At 40.8% G+C, this 23,320-nt stretch overlaps 1 protein-coding gene across 1 annotated transcript in view; it reads left to right on the top strand.

Annotated features, from left to right (window-relative positions):
- The window catches only part of RAPGEF5 (Rap guanine nucleotide exchange factor 5), a 231,026-nt gene that overhangs the window by 189,006 nt on the left and 18,700 nt on the right, over positions 1-23,320 (top strand). The window contains exons 13-21 of the mRNA XM_052638738.1: positions 347-491; positions 1,983-2,080; positions 3,831-3,861; positions 4,817-4,895; positions 7,227-7,376; positions 11,057-11,154; positions 13,838-13,960; positions 16,003-16,181; positions 22,750-22,840. Of these exons, the coding sequence (XP_052494698.1) occupies positions 347-491; positions 1,983-2,080; positions 3,831-3,861; positions 4,817-4,895; positions 7,227-7,376; positions 11,057-11,154; positions 13,838-13,960; positions 16,003-16,181; positions 22,750-22,840 (994 nt within the window). The remainder of the gene's footprint in view (positions 1-346; positions 492-1,982; positions 2,081-3,830; positions 3,862-4,816; positions 4,896-7,226; positions 7,377-11,056; positions 11,155-13,837; positions 13,961-16,002; positions 16,182-22,749; positions 22,841-23,320) is intronic.

The following is a 23,320-nucleotide window of genomic DNA, read 5'->3' as shown; positions in this document are numbered from 1 at the left end:
TCTCTTGAAGCCACCCTTGTGATCAATGGCCCATCTGGTATCTCTTCAAAGTGGCATTAACCCGCACTGCTTGTGGAACTGTGTGACACATTTGTCAGTTTGACCATCCAGTCCTTATCCTCATGGCCTGCCACCAAGTGTATGTAAATCACTTTTCTGGGTTCCCTTTTGCTTTTTTCAGTGCACACCTGTTACTTTCCCTACACATGTTCTTTTCTTCCTACGTATACAGATACTTGTAGATTTTTTTCAAAAACGTGCTTTAACATATTTTGTGAAAATAATAAATGGATCTCTTCATATTTTTACTTGCAACAATGCAGTATTCTTTCTTAACTATTTGCACCTATTCTGCTAAGAAGTATCAAGGCAAAGAAGAAAATTCAGATGTTCCTTGTCGAAAACGGAAGGTCTTGCATCTTGTTTCCCAGTGGATTGCTCTCTACAAAGACTGGTTACATGAAGATGAACATTCAAAAATGTTTTTAAAGGTAATGTAAAACTTCCAGTTATTCAGTTACTCTTTGATGCTGAATGACTGATTTTATTTTCAGTTGTGCGTTTCAGTAATCTCATTTGTATGTTACAGTCCTCTAACTTGTTTGTAATATTGAAGTTATGATTCAAAGTATTTGTTTGTTTTGACTTCTGAAGGCAAATATTATTTACATAGTTAGAAATTTTTAACTTTAAATAATTCTATGTGAATAAATGTAGAAGGCAAGTTTTAAAGTCACTCATTTAAGGTTTATTTATTTTACATGTCATGAGAATTTTGATTGCAAATGAAATAATTAAGGGAGGTTAAATAAAACATACTTTAAAATTTGATACTGCCTAATATGTTGAGATGTATTATAGGTTTAAACTAACCAGTCCCATATCTACAATAGTGGGATAAAACATCATTTTTATGGTATAAGAACATATATATTGACAATGTATACATTATGAAACTTTTTCAGGACCTGGTGTATTTTGAGACATTTAAAACAATCATAACTTATAAAATGGATGCTAAACCTAGATTTACATTTTAAATTAGGTAAGCTGATACGTGTTTCTAATCATGAGTAGGCTGCAGTGTCTTTTCAACACAGATGATTCTCTGGAGACAGTTTGTAGACAGCTGGACTCTTTTAGCCACCAAAAGCATGTTACCTGTGCAGGTCAATTCAGATAAGGGGTGCAGTGGAATCCATGCAGGGAAGAGTTCTATTTCAGAAGAGGCAAGTGTCTAAACTGACTTTGTCTTCATGAAAGAAGTCATTTTGATTTCAAAATTAAAATATCTTTAGACATCCAGTTAAAAACTGGTTTAAACCAAGTCTCTGACTAAACTATTGTTATTTTCAAAACGACTGGTTGGTTCAATTCAACAGATTTCTTTTTCCTTCCCAAATGATTGCTGCTAAGTCACTTCAGTCATGTCCAACTCTGTGCAACCCCATAGACTGCAGCCCACCAGGCTCCCCCGTCCCTGGGATTCTCCAGGCAACAACACTGGAGTGGGTTGCCATTTCCTTCTCCAATGCATGAAAATGAAAAGTGAAAGTGAAGTTGCTCAGTCATGTCCGACCCTTAGCGACCCCATGGACTGCAGCCCCCCAGGCTCCTCCATCCATGGGATTTTCCAGGCAAGAGTACTGGAGTGGGGTGCCATTGCCTTCTCTAACGCAAATGATTATGTGGCTTTTATTTCTAAAAATATATTGTAGAGCAGGCCTGGGAATTTTGAGTAGCTCCTACCTACCCATAGCCCCTAAGAGTTTTGTGGCCCCAGAGAGCCACACACTTGAGCAAGGGGCTCTAAGGTGGAACCCCCACTCAGGAGCTCTTTGGTGCCTGGTTTAACCCCTTGCATTGTTCTGGATTCCACTTATCTCTCTGATCAGGTTACCCACTGTTTGAGTCTTAATCCTTACAAAATAGACACCAGACCAATTCACCTGCCATTTTCTGCCCCCCCCACCCCACCCCAGACCATATACAGGAATGTGCTGGATGATGTCTATGAATACCCAATCCTTGAAAAAGAGCTGAAAGAATTTCAGAAGATACTTGGAATGCACCGTCGTCAGTAAGTATTTCATTTTCCTCATCACATATAGTAAGAGAAAGCAGCAACACGTATGACTGAATTGGAGGTGTCTCAGAAAGATCCTTTTGAACATTTCAGATCTGGGATTTATCTTGATTCATTAGGTTTCCTAGTAGTAAATATCTATTTTGTTTTTATGTCTCAAGATGAGTGAACACTAAATCAAGCTTATTGGCTATTTTTTTTTAAATCCTGTTCAATATGATAGGAACCAGTTGAGCCATGATAGTCTGGGTGCATAAGAACAATTATTTAATGAATTATTATTTATTTTTATAAGTGTAAATATTTAACTTGTCATTTCAGAGTTCATAGCTATCTCTAATAGGATAGGAAAAAACGTTTTATAAACAAGTCCCAGCAAACCATGGCACATGTTTAAAGTTCATGTTATGGATTCCCTGAGGTTTCTTTATCAATTTAGAAAAATTGAAGGGAAGCACTTACTCTGACTTTTGTCATGTCCAGGTATCACTGAGGTGTCTATCATTAGTCTTTCAAATTGCTAATAGCTGATTTTACTCTGATTTACCACTAACTCTTCTTCATAATTTTGGTAAATGAAAACATTGAGTCATTATTCAGTTTTCAGATATACCTGCAAAGGTAATCTGAAGGGAAATATTGTTCTCTGATTTGCAATGTAGTTTCTACTTTTTAAACAGAAAACACATCTGTTGTCAAGTTGTGACAAACTTATATTAAGATTTCAGCAGTCACAAATGGTGCTTCTCATAGAAAATGTTAATTCAAGCCTTTCACACTGTCAGAGACTTCAAGCCTGACTTGCATTTAGTAAAGGAAGATCCTGTGCAGTGAAGGCTATATAAATAATTTTAGGGTGTAAACAAATCGTGTGTAAACCTTTGTCCCAGTCATGAAAATCACACATTTAGAAGTTCAGAAATGAGCTACAGGTTGTTAATAATGAATGTGATGAATTTTGGTGGTCTTCTTTTATCATCACATCCTACACTGTAAAAAATTTCTCTTGCCTAAGACTAATATGAAAATATGAACAAGCAAATGAAGCAAAAATGAAAAAGAAAGAAACATTTACATCAAAGTAACACTCTACTTGGAAATAGATCAATGCTGTAAGGCAGGTCTTACAATTGGGAAAATTTAATTCTGGTTTAATACAAATTTAAATACATTAACTGCATTAATGTAATTTAATACATTCCACTTGAAAACTTACATAAAAATGGGAAGTAATAGATATAAGTAAGAACATGATCTCAGTCATGATTCCTGCCTCTTTGGTATGAGATAATGAAATATCTTTTAGATGCTGGAATACAATTTGAGCTGGGGACCTGCTGAAGGCCCCACAAGTCCTACCACACGTGGAAACATCCTGGAAAAGAGCAGCCTTAGCTAGCTTATTTAGCTGTCTGAAGAACAGTAATTTCACCTAAGATTTAGTGAAATGTGAATAAATGTAGAATTTCTGTGGACTGAGAAAATCCAGTTATTTCCCCAATGCTCACTTTCTGTGAGTAGAAAGCAAAGTATACCTATTGAATAAACAGCTTCTTTTCTTCCTGGTTCACTTGAAATCCTAACATCAAGTGTGTTTTACATAGTAAATGAATGAATACTGTGCATTTTACCGTTTTGAAACGCGGAAATCTCCGCACCGTGCTTGAAAAGTAGTGTCTGTTGACAGTGGCTACGTTTTCCTGGGTTTGAGACAAAGACTGACCTCTTGTTGTTTCCCTTTCAGCACTGTAGATGAATACTCACCGCAAAGGAAGGTGAGGCAGACCCTTCTCTCTGAAACTGGGTGATCTGAGTTAGGGACCTTGCCTTGCCCCTCTTGGCGTTTCTTCATAATTAACATGAATGCTGCCCCCACCCAGGTGGGCTCAGGCAAGGAGCTGGGGGCTTCAGCTTGCCTCCCTGCTCCTGCCTCACTTAGCTTTCCCTGTGCTGGTTTGGATCCAGTTTCAGCCAGGTGCCCTTGACTTTATGACATTTCTGCATTTTTTGTGGTGTATTTTATAACCTTGGAGTTTTCCCAATGTCCCCTGAATGACATAAACTTGATTGTTAATCGTTGATGCAAAAATAGAAAGTCATCTATGCAAGACATTTTTGCCTACAAGAGTAAGAAAGTCTTGTAAGAAAAAGGTTTGCACTCTTCAACCCAACCAAGAGAGAGAGATCATAGCCGGGATAAATGTGTTTCCTGTTCAGCATCAGGGGGAAATGCAAAATAACACGTCAGGCACAAGTTTTGTAGGAGCCGATATGTCAGGTGACGGATAATCATAATGAATTATGTACCTGTTTCTCCTAAGCAAGTCACTGCTCTACAGCAGAAGTATGACACTATGTCGGAGTGGCCTTATCCAAATGTAAGGTTGATGTTGGGGTGGGGAAACCATATCTTTCTCAGGAGAAGCAGCTGTGGACTTTTGTAGTGGCCAGAGGTTAAAAATCACACCTGTATTCTCCAGCATGTTGTAAAGAATCAATTTGGGGCTTTGTCCCTGCCACTGACCTTGGCCAAGGTCTATCCTGTTGCTCACTCTCCAGCTCCACTTGTATTAATTGAGGCAACTCCCAGTTTATTCCTCTAAGATTAGACGGATGGATTTCATATTCAAAAAAAATTGGCACACTGTTTTGGAACATGTTGCAAACAGCTGTGGTTTTCCAAAGGGCAGCAATACATTTGTTCATTGTTCTTGTTCTCCCTTCTTGCAGAATAAAGCCCTTTTCCACCAATTCAGTCTGAAGGAGAACTGGCTGCAGCACAGAGGAACTGTGACAGAAAGTGAGGAAAGTGAGTATGATTTGAACAGGGGTTGGGGGCAGGTGGAGGACTTTAACACAACAATGCAACTTTAACACCTCCGCCTGCCGCCTGCCGGTAGGTGTTTCCAGCTGCCACACCCCCACCACCACAAGCACATTAGCATCCACAAGGAAAGTTTTCCTTCTCTTGCCGTGGTACACTTTCATCACTGAATACTGTCCCCGGAGCCAGGACACCTTTACTTCGGGAAGTAAGGGAAGGAGACTGCGCAGAGTCCACTGCATTCTTGGGGAGTGGTGCAGAGGACTGGAAAGGCACCCTTAGCTGCCTTCTCCCCTGTTGTCGGTCCGTTGCCCGTGACTCACTGGAAAGTCCGCTGAAAGCACTGTTCAGGGCTTGGACTGAGTCAGTCCTGGAGATTGAGAGGAGAAAATCTTGGCAGGAATAATGAAAGGAAGGATGTGAAACCCCTCCTAGGCAAGGCCATGCCGGGCAGTGCCACACATGCAGGGTGTCCTCAGTGTTCGTGCCAAAAGGGCTCGTGACATCCCACCCCCTCCCCCCCACCCCCGCCATCCGAAGAGGGCCCCTAGGTCAGGGCAGGGGAAGCACCTTTGCAGCACACTGACGGTGCTGACGTGCTTCTCTGCTTTACTGTTGTATAGCAGGACAGGAAATGGTTTCCTCCTGTTAGGGTAAAGGTTGAGTCAAGTGCAGAGCTGGGAAATAGCCATTCAGATGTTCATGCTGTTATGACTGGAGACTTTAAAACTCGCCTGCCCCAACAGTGCCAGAATTCTAAGTATAGATATTGAATATTTGCTCAACTTCTTGAACCCTTGAGCACCCAAATGTCACAGATTCCTCTTCCGTTCCATCCTTTGTGTATAACAAGCTGCTCATGAGGGCGCTTGTTAGGTCACATCATCTGTACCAAGTGGAGGAACAGAAAACCTCACCTCCTCCTCTCTCAGTTGCTAAGCTTCCTTTCCCATTTGTCTTACAATTAGCTGTTGAATTTTCCATGCCGAGTTTCAGAGGGTTATTTCAAGGTGCCTCAGACTGTTTTTGTTCATCATTTTACTAAGCCCAATGTAAACTTTCCTCACATTTAGCATTTTGTAGACTGCATCTTTGCCTTGCTTCAAAACTCCATCTTTCTATGGAAGGAAAAAAGCCTTTTTCCTCTCTCACAAGTCTGTTGACAACACATAAAACAGCTGTTTGTTGGATTCTAGAGTTTTAATGACACACCCTACCAAACCTGAAACAAAATATTGTCAGTGCCTCTGTCAAAGTGTGTTTGCTTTGAGGTTTATACTAGTAAACCCATAGTTTGTCTTTTGCTTCATTTGCATTTATTTTTGTGGTGCCATTTAAATTGCATAGGAAACTTCTCTAGGAGCTACACTCTACTTCTTTTCTTCAATCTAGAAAAGAAGAATACTTAAGTATATTATTGTCCTGTCTTTTCTAAAGAAGCTGGTGTTTTATACATTCACAATGGCTCATATAAGAGGCAAATAACATGTCAATTATTTCCATCGCTATTAAGGCAGCTTCTGCTGTCAAATCATAAAGGAATATTTTTCCTGGGCCTATTCACCATGATAGTGATAATGCCCTTGTAATAATGAGTAGTACCACAGACAAGAAAAAGGAAATTAAAAAGGCTGGAAATGTGACCTCCATTTGAAAATTAAGCTCACTACCACCTTGATATAGGCAGGGGGCGGAGATTCTTAAAAGATCAAGAAGGCTTGAAGCCAAAAACCATAGCAAGCGACAGATTTTTTAGATAAAGCTTCAGTTCAGTTCAGTTCAGTTCAGTCGCTCAGTCATGTCCCATCTGCAGCCCCATGGACTGCAGCACGCCAGCTTATGTGAATTCAAATAACAAAGCGTGGTGGTCTTTACTGAGCCACTGGCTGTTGCGAGAAGTGTAAGTGAAGATGTCTGAGTTAGACATTTTTGTAGGCTGCTTTGGGAGATCTCGGTAACCCTCATGGAAGGGTCTGTGAAGTCCAGTCCATGTTGCACAGACTGCACTGTGTTGTGGGTGGGCTGCCTGCTACCAGGAACACACAACGAGCTTTGGCGTGACACGGGTCTCTCATTACGCTCTGGGACGCCCAAGGACTACTGCGGCTTGCCCACCTGCTTTATAATGCCTCCATCTCATGTGTGTGTAAGCACGGGGCTCCGTTCTCATGCCCTCGGGCGCCCATGTGCACATGTAAATCTAGCTGTGTCTGTCCTGTACTAAAGAGCCTAGTGTGGTGGGTGCCTTGATTTGGAAAGGTCTGTACCTTGTGGCCACAGTTCTCTGTTTACTCACAATTCTTCCACCCCATGTAGTTTTTTGCCACGTGTACATAACGGAGCACTCCTATGTCAGCGTGAAGGCCACTGTTTCCAGTACAGCCCAAGAGATCCTGAGGGTTGTAGCAGAAAAGATCCAACACGCAGAAGAGGATCTGGCTCTGGTAGCCGTCACCTTCTCTGGGGGTAAGTTATATTCTGTCTTTGAATGTTTAATCATTCACTGGCTTGCCTCCAAAGGGAGAGAGTTGACATTTTATGGAATAAACGTGCAGTGCGTCCCTTCTGGGTCCGCAGCTGGGTGATCACCCTAACAATGAGAAGCTGCCTACCAGAGGTGTTTCCATGACAACAGTTGGGTACCATTGGATACTGAATTTCCTCCCCAAGAACCAAACAGAGAGGCATGCCAGTGTTTTGAAATGTATTATAAAGCTTTACATAGTTTGTACTCTAGATAAGCCTTCTGTTTTCATGTTTAAATTAACTTGGGAAGTTGCTAAAGGATGAAATTACGTTCGGAAGCAAAAAGAAAAGACAGCCTTGAACTAGTCATTTTACCGGCTGACAAGTTAATACTTAAAGACTCCCTATTGAAGGAAACAGACAGTGTACATTAAGCCGAAAGCTCACGGGCAGTGTTCTTTCACGTAGACATGGGGAGTGAGCTCTGGTTATAGTCTTCTGTTGGGCCTTATTTATCCTCTGAGAATGGTTTATTGTGTGTTTTGAATAAGATCACACAGATTACAAGCTGACCCTATTGATCTTGTGACCTGAACAGAACCCTACGCTTCCACTGGAGCCTGTCAGTTCTCAGTATCGCTGGCCTCCCATTTTTGCCTTACGATCTTTATTTAATATCTCATTAACCCTAAAAAAAAAAACACAAAGAAAGTGACTGAGCCTCGGTAGTTGAAAAATGGGAGGACAGCATAAACTAATCAACTAGAGATGATGTGTGGGGGGAGGGGGAGCAGATAAAGGGCATTTCTGTTTACCTTTTGTTATCACTCTAGAGTCAGGAGAAGATCAGAATGTACTTGATGTTAAAGCATTATGTGAGGGAGCATGGTCTCTTCCGCTTTGTTACTCAGAGGCAGATAAAATGGCCCTACAAGCTAATCGTTTACATAGTCAAACAAATACAGCCCATCTCCCCAGTCCCAGTGCTTCTTTCCTTCCTCTCCCTGGGCGTCAGGCCTCCTAGCAAAACACTCTCTACAGGAAAAGAGCAAATGTTTCAGAAACATATGGACTTACATGAATTTTAAGGGAGTTCAGAGAGTAGTTGAATGTCTGATAAAATATATTAGGAAATACTCCAGATAATACGATATTTGTATATTAATTTTAAGTGACCAAAAAGATTAAATGATTCCAGACAATAGTAAGCTTCATTAAATGAGCATTTACCTCTCAAGGCAGTACTGTTACAGAAAGTAATTATTGGGTCCCCATGCAGACAAAAGGTGCTGGAGAAAGAAGGACCCTGAGAGGGCCTGGTGGCACAGTGGAGGCCCACCCCCTTTGGCAGCTGACCCAGTGTCGGCCCAGGGCCACACATGCATCTGGGAATTAATGAATGGCTCGTTTTACCCACTATCTGTGATGGCTGTGAAATACCATTTTTACACTTTATTAAATTAGATTCATCTGCAGTTCTGATGTGCATATACTCATAGCTAATCATCACTAGCAATACGAGCTTATCTCTTGAATTACCTCACAGATTTGGAAATATGCCATCATTTTTCATCAATTAGTAGTTTTGTCTGTTAAGAACCTTTCTGCCTGCAGTTTCATATCCCCCAAACAATAATGTTCTTATAAAGGAAAAAAAAAAAGCCTACAGAACCTAATGTATTCCTTGCTCTAGTTACATAATTTTTAATAAATAATGTTTTCAATGTTGTGTCAAAATGAAATGACAATGAGATCTACTGTTATTTTCTCATTCTCAAAAGAAAATACATGGTGGCCATGTTGATGGTTTCTCTGAAAGGACTAATGCTGTTGTTCCCATAGCTTTCAGTAGGCTTCCAGCTGTTTTGGGCCCAGGGGAAGTATATGTATGTAGTAACAGAAACCTACCAGTTACTCAGAGCTTAAAATTGTATCACTTGTCATTGTTTATGGCATAGTGACAAACTTGACAGTAAGAAAAATAATTCTTAGCAAATGGAAAAATGGCTGTCAGAAAACCATGCCATTTTATTTCAAAGCAAATGCAGAGTGGCTCCTATAAATTCATATCTAAGGTATTTATGAATATACAGAGGGTTGCAAGAAGCTGTAGCTTAAACAAGGAGGGAAGATAGAGAAGAATGTCAGAGCCCAGCCATGTGGGACCATTTACAGCAGATGTCAACAGCCTGACATGACAGAACTACTGATCTTTGCAGTGCTGGGCGGTAAAGAATGTATTTGAGTATCATTTTTGTCCTCCATATCAAGCGAAAATGTTCAAAACAAAATCTGGCATTTGAACTGATTATGTTATCTAGAAAAAGAGATGTGATGTATTGGTTTTCCAGCCATGCTGGATAAATAAAGGGCTGCCTTAGGGGACACTGATTGTGTTACAGTGGAATAAACTTGAATATCACTTTGGTCAGTTCCCCTCTGTGTTTTGCAGGTGAGAGGAAGACATTTTTCTTTGAGAAGCATATTGTGTTATGAGTCCAGCTATGGTAGAAAAATGGCCAAAGGGTAGGAACAATAGGTAAATAAAATAGAAGAAGAATAGATGAAAGATATTCACTTTACTAGTTGCCAAGAAATATAAAATATACCAATCATCTATTTTTGATTTTAGCAAATCAATAAACTTATTCAAAGTAATGATGAGTATTGGTAGACATAAGAATTGGAAAGCAGTTTGCAGCTTGTATCAAAACCTTTACAGATGTTCATTCCCTTTGACCTAGTAATTCTACTGCTGAGAATCTGTCTTAAGAAAAATCATCTATAAGGAGCCAAAGATTTATGCAGAAGGATGTTGGCTTCAGCAATATATATTATGGCTGCTGTAATAATAGATCCCATTTATCAAATCCCTGTTATATGTCAGGCCCCTTGCTGGTATTTAGCACGTATCTTGCTGTCTAATTTATATGACAAAAAAAATTGAGAACCATTAAGTGTTCAACAATAGAGGAAAGATTAAATGATGGTATAATAGACTGTTATATAACCAATTACACATGGCATATATAAATAATTTTGACAAGAGGATAAGTACTTATAATAAAATCAGAATATAAAACCACATAAGGAATTATTACAAATATATATGTATCTATGATTATTAATGTATACATATGAATAGCTGTGACTATATGTACATGTGTGCACATATGTATTTGCATAAATATGAGGACAGAGATATACCCAGCTGTTACCAGTATTACTGTTGTATGGTTACTTTCTTTTTTTTCTGGTTTTTTTTTTTTTTTTTGGCCCTGCCTCATGGCATGTGTGATCTTAGTTCCCCAACCAGGGATTGAATCCCTGTAATGCCCCCTGGAGTGGAAGCACAGAGTCTCAACCACTAGGCTGTCAGGGAAGTCTTCATATGGTTACTTTAGAGATATGAAGTGAAGAGTGAGTTTTACCTTCTTCCCCAAGCTGTTCTGTGTAAAAAATGACTAAATATAAGAATGAATCCTAAGAGGGCACCTCTCCGTGGATAATGAGCTTTGATTATCTGGTGTCATTGTATACCATATGCAGAACTGAATCACCTCTACTTCACGTCCCATTTACTTTTAAGTATTTTTCTTTGGCAGATTTCACTCTTTAGCAGACTGTGAACGCATACTAGTTCTTCTTGTGTTTTTAATTATTCTTTTCTGTAAATAAAGAAAAGCATGAGCTTCAGCCAAACAACTTGGCCATCTCCAAATCCCTTGATGCCTCTGGTCGGATATATGTCTACCGGAAAGACCTGGCTGACACTTTGGTGAGTTACCTTTAGCCTTGTGGTTGAAGCACACGGGCACAAATGTCAGGCTGAGAACATGTATTTGTGTGTTTTAAAATGAATGTTAGAAAAATACATCAAGCTGTTTCCTTCTGTAGCCAACAGTACACTTGTCAAGCAGCAGTACGTTTGCTAATCAAAGGCAAGCCTGTCTTTAGGAACTGAAAACCCTTCGCACTGTTTCTCTCTAAGCCTCTCTGGAACAAGGGATTTGAGAGATGGGACACTTTCTCCAACAGAACCTTAATTCCATTTCTTCTTTCCTGGTGGATATATGGAGGTCAGGCTGAGGAATCCATCCTGTGTTCATTTAAAGGGAAAGAGGTTCTGTTCTTCTGTCCCCTGGGTGCCCTTTGAGCATGCCATTCCCTTGAAGAGAAGGTACGTGGTCAGCATTCCCTGTGTAAATGGGCAACATCAGATGCCACTAAAGAGTAAGCACACGAAGAAATGGAGAAACCCCCACTGTATGTTATTTTCAGTTTTAAGTTTTAGAACCTTTATACTCAACTAGATGATTTGTTGTTGTTGTTCCTAAAAACCTCAGTCTTGTGGTCGCTTTCTGGATGGTAGAATCAGGCCTCAGAGCCATCACCCAAAGAAAGTGGGCTCTACCAGATCATGATCATATCATCCCGAGTCAGGGTCCTGGTCTGTGCCATGCAGTCATCACAGGAATGGATCTTTCCAGCTAGGCTCCTTTTATGCATATAATGGACGAGTCTGTATACCATGTAGGTTAACCAACACTGCTTATAATAAAAATAACTCATGTAAAATTATCTACAAGATCTCAAATTGCCATAATAACATTAGTCACCCCCCGCCTCTTAAAGGAGGAGGCGCTAACATGCAGGTTACTGTTTCTGGTGATGGAGGCACTAGTCATCTCCCATTGTCCCGCCCTTCCACCCCCAGCCACACACAGATGTTTCCTGTGACTCCCTCACATGTGAGTTCCCATAGCTCTGCTGCCGCAGTCCAGGGCTCAGAATAACAGAGGACAGGCCTGGGGCAGGTCTTGTGGGATAAATAGGTGCTGTGAGTTGAGCCAGATGCCACCCTGCATGTGAATGCTTCCCCCACCTAAAATTTCCCCATTGGAATCGTAGTTCTGGTAATTTTGGCGCCAAAAGATCTCCGTTGAAACAGAGCATTGTAAGGGGAGGCTAGCAGGGGAAACCACTCATAGCCCCTGTGCTTGGGCATGGGTCAGTCTTCTTGGAAAGCAGGAATCGTAGCCCTGAATGATTGGAATAGAGAAATAGAAAGTGTTTCCTGGAGAGGGTGGTGGACTACCTTGAAATAACCAGACAGCAGGGCCAGGGTAAGGACACATTTAGGGAGAAAGCAGGAGGGATAAAAAGCCGAGTGACAATGTCCTTACAGCTCCCATTTCATAAGCAGAGATCTGTGTTTCTTCCCACCTTGTGGCTCTGTGAATGTCTGCAGTGTAGCCTGACATCTGCGTGGTCCCCATCTAGGCAGACAGGGCCCTGAGAAACCTGGGCTTTCCCCACCTCAGCACCTCAGTGTCTGCCCGTACATCATTCGTCCCGCCCCTGCTGAGCCCCACCCTGTGCCCATGCTGGAGGTACAGGGCCAGTTTGTACCTAGACCTACTCTGAAGGGACTCGAGTCTGTGGAATGGCTTGTGGAGGTCTTTTGTCATGGTTTCAATTAGGAAACCTTTTCATAAATATAAAAATTCAAAAATGCTAATAATTTATTTTGCAGTTCAAAAAAATAAAGACTAATATTTGGATTCTGAAATATTCCCTTTACTCTTCTATGGCGTTTATTTTTGAAAAGTCCTCTTTTTTTATTTTTCCTCCAAGACATTAACTGTTTTAACATCATTAACGGTTCAAGTCAAATGAGAAAATCTATTACCTTAATTAAAAAATATCATGTTTTGAAAAGGTACCAAATAATTTTAAATAAATTTAACAGTGATGGCAGATTTAAAATTGTGGTGGCATTTAATAATTTTATGTCAGATTTTAAAGAAATACTGTTATTACCAAACTCTTCATACCCATTTGTCTAGGGAAAGCAATTGATAATTTAAAATAATGATACACCATGGGGTATAAATGAATTAACTTTTATTTTTTATTTCCTGTTTAAATTTTTTTTTTTTTTTTGCTTTCCACGGGTATTTTAGTAAAATTTGTAAATGCATGTCTGGGATGAGACTCGTTAAACATATTTCCTGTAAAAGCCGTGTCTGTCTTTATTGAAGTGCACTGTGACATTTCTTTTGTTTGTTTTTATCCTAACCCTGCTGGCACATTAATTCTTACCAGAAACCAAAGTGACTTCAGGGCTTTTCCTTTCATTATGCTGTCTGCTGGGGCAGTGTTTTATAATCAGATTTGTGTGTGGGTGCGTGTGTGTGTGCGCGCTTGTGCATGCTTGCCTGTGGGGAGGGTGGGACAACTCAGTGAAGTATCATTGATCACATTCTGCAGCTTCTGAGGCTGTTTCCTGAATTGGCTGTAACTCACTGAAGGTGAACAGACCAGGGAAACTATTAAGTGCACTCAGACAAGATTATTTTTCTAATGTGGGCCTCTAGTGCCTTTCTGTGGCCAGCCAATTCAGTGCCAAACATCTGGGAATTTACTGAGGATTCTTTTGCTTCTGTCTGTCACTTTAGAATCCATTTGCAGAAAATGAGGAATCACAGCAAAGGTCGATCAGGATTTTGGGAATGAACACTTGGGATCTTGCTCTGGAATTAATGAATTTTGATTGGAGCCTTTTCAATTCAATTCACGAGGTAAGTAAGGGGGAAATGATCAAATAAATGCTAGTGCCGTTTTAACTAGGAATTCTTCTTGAAGAGTATTCATGTGTGATTAGGTTTTAAGATGATCCATTTTCTGGTTGATATAGTTATGCTTTGGGATACCATGGCCCACAAAGATACTTGGGGACTTTAAATCTATTGAAAGACTGATCCAAACCTAGGAAAATTAGAATACATGATCATGCTTTATTTGCACCTAATACAATCAGATATTTGTGTAATGTATAAATATGCTATATTTTTAATGTTTGAAAACATGTATTCATATATATGTGTGTGTGTGTGTGTGTGTATATATGAAGGTTGAATGGGGTTGAAGAGGTGTTTTATGTTTGATACCTTTGATACTGACATTTTAATTTTTCCGTGGCTTTACAGTACTTATATAAAAATCACATTTATATCTGTTCCTACATGCACACACACACTTTCCTAAGAACATTCTATACATTTAGACTATGCTGCAGGACTTCAAGCACTCTCTTGGACATTTTGAGATATATTTCAAATTTTTATGTCCATCAGTCTCTCCCTTGAGGACAGCTTAAGCGTGTATAAAACATGGGATGAGGGGCAGAGTGCTACTGACAATTGATGAATAAATGTAGCCAGTGGAAAGGCACACAGGAATCAGTAGATGAAAAATGAGGTACACTGTGTTGCATTTGCTTTGCGGGGAAGTGAAATGTTTCATTACAAAAAGGCCTTTCCTGCTGAAGAAGGAACTCATGCCTGATCAAGGGACCCCCAAGGTTCTCTTTCATTTTGGAACATCTTTTAAACGTCCCCATATTTTCTCGCGGAAAACATTCCAGTATAACGATCTAAATTTGAGCAAGTAGTGAACTCATTCAAGCTAAATGACTTGTGACTTTGGAAGTGTTGGTAGAGTGGGATGTATCCCTGCTTATGTGCTTATGCAGTGGAAGGATGTGAATTTCTCGTGTAAAACACACACACACACACACACACACACACACACACACACACACATACACAGCTTTCTGGTTAGAAACAGATCTCTTCCATTGCTTACATATGATCAGTCTAGTCACTAGTTAGTGTCAGTTTTGTACCTTATTCTAATCTTACTCTCTTTCTATGATTTGACAGGGTCTTATTTCAGTGGTTCTCAAAGAGTGGGTACCCAGACCAGCATCATCAGTATACCCAGGAATTTAGTAGAAATGCAGATTTTTGGCCAGATCACAGACCTGCTGACTCAGAAAATGTGAGGGGGTGGGGCACAGCAGTCTGTGCTTTAACAGACCTCCAGGTGATTCAGATTGACCCTGAAATGTGAAAACCCTTGTCTAGAGAATCTACCTGTGAGGGTCTAATGTACATCTGAACAAATGATGTCATTTGTGCTTGAAGTTGCCTATAGAACAAGTTTGGGAAGTTTGGATTTGATTCAGCCTGTGATGTAAGAGTGTCTTAGGTTTTCATGAAAAGCATCATCTTTGCATTCTAAAAAAGTAGATTTATGTAAGTCTTTTATGTGAACATCATTTCACGAGGCATTTCTGAAAGTCAACATGAATTGTCTTGAATTTAATATATTGTTATTTGTTATATCTAACATATTATGACAGTGGCTATCTGAAATAGTTCTTAACCTACCTGCAGGGCAGGAATAGAGACACATATAGAGAACAGACTTGTGGACCCAGGGAGGGAAGGAGGGGTGGTGCGAGTTAAGAGAGTAGCATTGAAACATACATTACCATGTGTAAAACAGCTAGCTAATGGGAAGTTGCTGCATGACACAGGAAGCTTAGCTCAGTGCTCTGTGACCACCTAGAGGGGTGGGATGGGAGAGAGGTTCAAGAGGGAGGGGACATATGTATGCTTACGGCTGATTCACACTGTTGTACGGCAGAAACACAATACAACATCGTAAAGCAATTATCCTCCAATTAAAAATGAATTTTAAAAAATGGATTGTATTTTGTATCAACTTGATCCTGTGCTGTAACAGTAAATGCTGGCATGAATACGTTGTCTTTCAGCAAGAGCTGATCTACTTCACATTCAGCAGACAAGGAAGCGGGGAGCACACAGTGAACCTGAGCCTGCTGCTCCAGAGATGCAATGAGGTCCAGCTCTGGGTGGCCACGGAGATTCTGCTCTGCAGCCCACTGGGCAAGCGAGTGCAGCTGGTGAAAAAATTCATCAAAATTGCTGCTCAGTGAGTGTCTAGTGGTAAAAAAGGCAATTCTATTCCTCTCCCTGAGAGGGAATCTGTTTTTTCGCTGTAATGGGATGGGATTGGATGTGAAGAGATGGGATACAAAAGGGTAATAGTGGGTTAAGTGACCAAATGATTGGAAAGGTCTGTTCTGAATATTTCTGTCTTCACCTTTGAAGTATTTTTATCTTAAAGTAAATGTCACAATACCAGACCATAGCTCTCTGTGCTGAAGGAAAAAGCAGGCAGTGCACACGTGCCCCATTGTGCAGCTAAATTACACGGTGGCCAGGTGAGGTACAGTAGGTTAGGAACATGGGGGGAGATGATGAGAAGGGGTGAGAACTGTTGAAAGTCAGATGTGTTTCAAGGTTCTGCTCCTGGCTCCTTGATGCCCAGAGTATGAACTTTCATTGATTTAACTTTTTGTATATAGAAATTCCTTCGCTGGGCTATGTTAGCTTCCAGAGGACAGGGACCATTTCTACTCAAACATTGGACCTAGGGTACCTGGTACCGAAGTTGGTAAATAGCAGTGACTCAGTAGTTGGTTGGATGACATTTTAGTAACCTCCTGGGAGCTTCTGTTAAAATACCAGATTAATGTCCTGAGACCACTCTTGGGACAGCTTTCCAACACAAATAGGCAACAGGAGTCCAGATCTTTCCCAGTTGCTCCTACCTTCCAATCTTTCCATTTTTTTTCTGCTTTGTCTTTTAAAGTAGTTTTTATATCAGACAGTTTTTGGGTCCATGTCAGTGTAATATATTTAGGAAATCTGTATTGATCACTCTATGTTTGCACATCTGTGCAGTGTGTTATGGGGGAATCAGAATGCAGCTACGCCCAGTACCTGCCTTTGAGAACTCTGCGATCTGTTGGGCAGGGGAATATTTTCTATAACTCCAATGGCTCATTGCAAAATAGAACCCGAAGGTGCCCTACCATGAGATAAAGTTCCTCCAGGGGCTTTAGAGGATGGGAAGCTTCTATGCTAAGGGAATGGGACAGGAGGATTAGAAAAACATTGGGAAGAAAGTAGCATTTTGAATTCTAGGTAAAAATTCAGGAGTACACTCTCCATGGAGTTCAAACTCACGAGAGTGAAGCAGAGAAGTTGATGGGAGTCAGAGAGCATGTGGCCAGGAGAAGGAACCTCATCCAGTTAGGCCTGAGTGGAAGGTATTTATGAGGAAGCTGTGGGAGACCAAGCTTAAAGGGAAGATGCGGCCAAACTGTAAAAGACATTGAATTTCAGGTTGAAGAGTTTGGACTGAATTGAAAGGCACTAGGATTCTTTATATACCTAAATCTTAGACTACTTTTATAATGAATGCTCCTTTTTTTTTTTTAATTCAGTCAGTACATTTTCTATAATACCTATGAACTTCCTAAAGATGAGGCTTTTTGTGGTCCAGAACATTCTTATAAAAGCCAACTGCTTGGTGAAATGGGACACTGATATCCCAAGGAGTAAAATGATACCTCATAGCTTAGTTCCCAGTGTAAGATCATAGCTGTCCTCAGGGAAATGAAGTATGTATCTTCACATCTTCTCCGTATGGCCCCGTGCTCTTGAATTATTTGCTGTGTTGGCCTCTATTCCTGGCCCACAGAACAGAATTCCAACAGAAACATAAAGTTAAATTCTTCATAATCACACTGGTACAGATAGCCCAGGGAAAACAGTTAATTTCCATGATCATGCAGTGTCTTCCCTGCCTAAGGCATCCTATTTGCATATTCATGTTTCCTTCCTTCTTGCCAATCCCATCCCCCACCTCTGTGGATTGAGTGGATTTTATTTCTTCAGACAAAGGAGTGTTTGCTAAACTGAAATGTTTCAGTGTCAGTCTGTTCTTACCTTGCAATGAATGAACCTTGGCTAAAGAGGACTCCAGATGGGACTGGTAACCCATATTTGTGCTGTATCAATTTGTCTTATAGAGAAGTAAGTCATCCCTATATTCATTTTTTTTTTTCTTTTAACATTCAGATATTTATTGTTTGTGGATTTTTTAAATTTTAAGTATGATTGAAAAATCTGAACCAGGAAAATTATTTATGGGGAGATAAAAGATAAAAAGATGAGAATTACATCTAAAGATTTTTTTGTAGCTAAATGATTTTTGAATATAAAAGCAGATAGTATACTGTTTATAGTGAATAATAATAAAATGATTTGCCCCCAGGGTCTTCTTTTCAACTCCAACAAATGCTGTCTGAAAGTTTTGCTGTATACTGTGCATTTGAGCGTTGGACAGAGTATAAAAATGTCTAGTTGGAAATGACAGAGCCAGTGGGGCTCCCGTCATGCACTACGGTGGGAGGAGGGGGAGAAAGGGAGAGCATCCAGTTGAAATGCTTCTGGCACAGGGATGGGGCTGTTCTCACCACAGGGCCCTCAGCAGAGGCGCCCAGCATCCTCACATGAAGAGATGGAGCTGACTCAAGTCTGCCCTTGCTGGCATGAACTTGAGACAGGAGGGGATGAGATGAGACAGGAGGGGTGGAATGAGGGAAGAAAGGGCAGAAGAAAAGCAGAGTTGCAGTATTGATACCTTTAGGCTCCTTTTTCTCTTAGAAACAGGAGGACTTTTAAACCATAGGCCAGGAAAGTGTCCTGTTTGTTTATTCATGGATAATACCAAGCAGGCTCCACCTGGGAGAACGCTGGCAGAAACCAGGTGAAGGGCCAGTTAGACTGAATATCAGGTCCTCGTGCCTACCAGGAAACTATAGGCAGAGTCCAAAGTTGGACAGAAAGACTATGAAAGGGACAGACCGTGCCCACTGCAGACCCAGCAGCGAGGGGCTTGCAGCGCTGTGTTCATCCAGTTACTTTGGACAGTAGGTGTATAGGCAGTGGTGCCTTCCCAGCTTCCCCTATCAAGGAGGCTGAAATTTCCGAAATGCTCCTAGTGGGTGACCCCCACTGCCTTGCTGCCCAGGTGCAGCTCTCCTGGGCGCAGCATAAAACTGGCTCCAGGAGCAGACAGGTTTAGGCGGGACCAGTCAGGGCATAGCCAGCTATGTATATTACCACTTCAGAGCCCAAAATCGTTTCCTGGTCCTGAACTCCAGAACCCTGCTCCTGTACGCACACCTGTGCAACTGGAAATCAGTATAGTTTTGGGAAACAGAAGTTATTAATATGTTCAAGAATCTTAAAGTCATGATTGCTTTGATCAATCATGTAATGACTTGAAGTATAAAAAAATCTGCAAAAGATATTTATTGTAGTGGTCTGTATTGAATTGTGTTGAATTGAAAATAATTTAAATATCAACAATAAGGGAATAAATTTAAAATTTTATTTAAATATGTTTTTGATGAAGTGTTCTATAGCCGTTAATGATAAGTCAAGAACCCATAATGTATAACAGTGTATACCTGAAAAAGCAGGATACAGAGTTGTATATACACTGTTGTCAAATTCCATCTGAGCCATTGGTGGAGATGTCATGGAAGAAATGACATCTGAGGACAGCTCAGTCAGTACACATTCAGTTCAGTTCAGTTCAGTCGCTCAGTCATGTCCGACTCTTTGCGACCCCATGAATCGCAGCACACCAGGCCTCCCTGTCCATCACCATCTCCCGGAGTTCACTCAGACTCACGTCCATCGAGTCAGCGATGCCATCCAGCCATCTCATCCTCTGTCGTCCCCTTCTTCTCCTGCCCCCAATCCCTCCCAGCATCAAAGTCTTTTCCAAGGAGTCAACTCTTCGCATGAGGTGGCCAAAGTACTGGAGCTTCAGCTTTAGCATCATTCCTTCCAAAGAAATCCCAGGGCTGATCTCCTTCAGAATGGACTGGTTGGATCTCTTTGCAGTCCAAGGGACTCTCAAGAGTCTTCAACACCACAGTTCTAACACATCAATTCTTCGGCGCTCAGCCTTCTTCACAGTCCAACTCTCACATCCGTACATGACCACAGGAAAAACCATAGCCTTGACTAGATGGACCTTAGTCAGCAAAGTCATGTCTCTGCTTTTGAATATGCTATCTAGGTTGATCATAACTTTTCTTCCAAGGAGCAAGCGTCTTTTAATTTCTTAGTTACTTTTTATTGCTGCTAAGCACTTTCATATTTCTTTCATATTTAATTAGGATAATTTTTTAATTTTAAAAACTTGCCTCAGAGAAGTTGTTTTCTAATTCATTCCAGACTAAGGAGTGTTTGGGATGGCTGACTGGGAAGCCCATCCTCCCTCTGCTGGATCAAACCCCCTCAGCTGGCTTTGAAAATTAGTGTAGTTTTGACCAACTAAATTGAAGGGCAAGACTGACGTTCTACAGAGCAGATAACTTTCCAGAGTGACTGGAGCTTGACACGGTCTTGTTTTGCATCATATTCCTTTTTTCCTCAAATTAGAAATATGGGACAGTTCCACATAATATATGCCATACTTTAAATATATAAGTATATGCATAACATACTAGCTATTTTGTTGAGAGAAAAGAAAATAATGTCTAAATGTAATAGGAGGGGAGCTTAAACGTATGAGATAAGAGGGAGTTGTCAAAAAAAGAAAGGCAACATACAGATTAAAGAGACAGGCCCCAGGAGCTGTTATAATGAGAGTCTGGGATCTATAAAGAAAGAAGAATGGTAGAGCTTTCAGTTAAAATTGTAAATGCATCCAAAACAGATTTTTTAAAAGAAGGAATCTTGAAGTGTCCAGAGGGTATCAAGAGTACACATCTTTGGAGAAATGTCTCTTTAGGTCTTATGTCCACTTTTGATTGGGTTGTTTGGTTTTCTGGTATTGAGCTGCTTGTATATTTTGGAAATTAATTCCTTGTCAGTTGCCTTGTTTGCTGTTATTTTCTCCCGTTCTGAAGGTTGTCTTTTCACCTTATAGTTTTCTTCATTATACTAAAGCTTTGAAGTTTAATTAGGGCCCATTTGTTTATTTTTATATTTATTTCCATTTCTTTAGGAGGTGAGTCATAGAGGATCTTGCTATGATTTATGTCAGAGAGTGTTTTGCCTATGTTTTCCTCTAGGAGTTTTATAGTTTCTGCTCTGGTGTTTTAAGTCTTTAATCCACTTTCAGTTTATTTTTGCATATGGAATTAGGAAGTGTTCTAATTTCATTCTTTTACACATAGTTGACCAATTTTCCCAGCACCACTTGTTGAAGACACTGTCTTTTCTCCATTATATATATCTTGCCCCGTTTGTCAAAGATAAAGTCCCCATAGGTGTGTGGATTTATCTCTGGGCTTTACATCTTATTCCATTGGTCTAGCTTTGGTTTTGTGCCAGTACCATACTTCTTGATGACTGTAGCTGTATAGTATAGTCTGAAGTCAGGAAGGTTGATTTCTCCAGTTCTATTCTTCTTTCTCAAGATCGCTTTGGCTAACCCTCTTACACTGTTGGTGGGAATGCAAACTGATACAACCACTATGGATAACAGTATAGAAATTCCCTAAAAAACTAAGAATAGAACTACCATGCATGCTTAGTCACTCAGTCCTGTCCGACTCTTGCCACCCCATAAACTGTAGCCCACCAGGCTCCTCTGTCCATGGGATTCTCCAGGCCAAGAATACTGGAATGGGTTGTCATTTCCTTCTCCAGGGGATCTTCCCAACCCAGGAATGAAACCCACATTTCCGGCTCTGCAGGCAGACTCTTCACCAGCTGAGCTGTGAGGGAAGCCCTAAATGATCCCGCAACCCCACTGCTGGACATGTACCCTGAGGAAGCCAGAATTGAAACAGATACCTGTACCCTGGGTTTACTGCAGCACTAGTTACAATATCTAGGACATGGAAGCAACCTAGGTGTCCCTCAGCAGATGAATGGATAAGGAAGTTGTGGTACATATATACCGTGGAGTATTATGCAGCTATACAAAGGACCACATTTGAGTCAGTTCTGATGAGATGGATGAGCCTGGAGCTTATTATGCAGAGTGAAGTAAGTCAGAAAGAGGACATATTGTATTTTAATGCATATATATGAAATCTAGAAAGAGAGTGCCGATGCTCCTACATGCAGGGCTTCAAAGGAGACACAGACATAAAGGACAGACTTTTGGACACAGTGGAAGAAAGAGAGGGTGAGATGATTTGAGAGAATAGCACTGAAACATATACTTTACTGTATAGAATAGACGGCCAGTAGGAGTTTGGTGTGTGATACAGGGCACCCAAAGCCAATGCTCTGCGACAGCCTTGAGGGATGGGGTGAGGAGGGACGTGGGAGGGGGATTCAGGAGGGAGGGGACCCACGTGTGCCTAAGGCCCTTTCATGTTGGTGTATGGCAGAGGCCATTGCAATGTTGTAATTGCCCTCCAAATAAATTAATTAATTTTTTTAAAAAGCACAGATCTTTTCCTAAAGGCAATGATGAGCGGAGGTATTTGAATTTGTTTTTGTTCAGCAGATACCATTCCTCTCTGAGGGGCACATGGGTCAAGGAGCAGAGTTCAGCCCCACCCTAGAGGTTGAACCCTGTGGCCTAGGAGAGTCCTGGCAGCTTTATCTTTTGTGCTCATCTGGCAAAAGGATGTTGCGTAACAATGCCTTCTGCTTTCTTTAATCCATAGCTGCAAAGCCCAGAGAAACCTGAACTCCTTCTTTGCTATCGTGATGGGTCTCAACACTGCTTCTGTGAGCCGGCTGTCTCAGACCTGGGAGGTGAGCCTTTGGGGTCCACGGGAGGGATGGAGTGCAGGGGAGAGGACAAATAACACTGAATGGGAAATGTTCCACCGAAAAGTCCTTATTTAAAGTAAATTTATTTAAATGGTTTAAATGAGAGAAGTACCACTAGAAACAAATGTTATAAATTAGTGTCTCAAGTCCTTAGGAACTGTTTTTTCTCTTAAATTTTTTATATTGTATTGGGGTACAGCTGATTAACAAACAATGCTGTGATAGTTTCAGGTGAGCAGTGAAGGGACTCAGTTATACATATCCATGTATCCATTCTCCCCCAAACTCCCCTCCCATCCAGGCTGCCACAGTTGAGCAGAGTTCTATTTGCTATACATTATTGGTTATCCATTTTAGCTTATGGTTGGTTGCGAGGGTGTGGAGCAGGGGCATAGTTTGGGAGTTTGAGATAGGCATGTACACACTGCTATATTTAAAAGGTATTAGGAACTATCAAGTGGT

The sequence above is a fragment of the Budorcas taxicolor genome, chromosome 4, assembly GCF_023091745.1.
Source record: "Budorcas taxicolor isolate Tak-1 chromosome 4, Takin1.1, whole genome shotgun sequence".
NCBI classification, from domain to species: domain Eukaryota; kingdom Metazoa; phylum Chordata; class Mammalia; order Artiodactyla; family Bovidae; genus Budorcas; species Budorcas taxicolor.
Note: the sequence above shows the minus strand (reverse complement) of the source record. Positions and strands in the feature narration are given on the sequence as shown.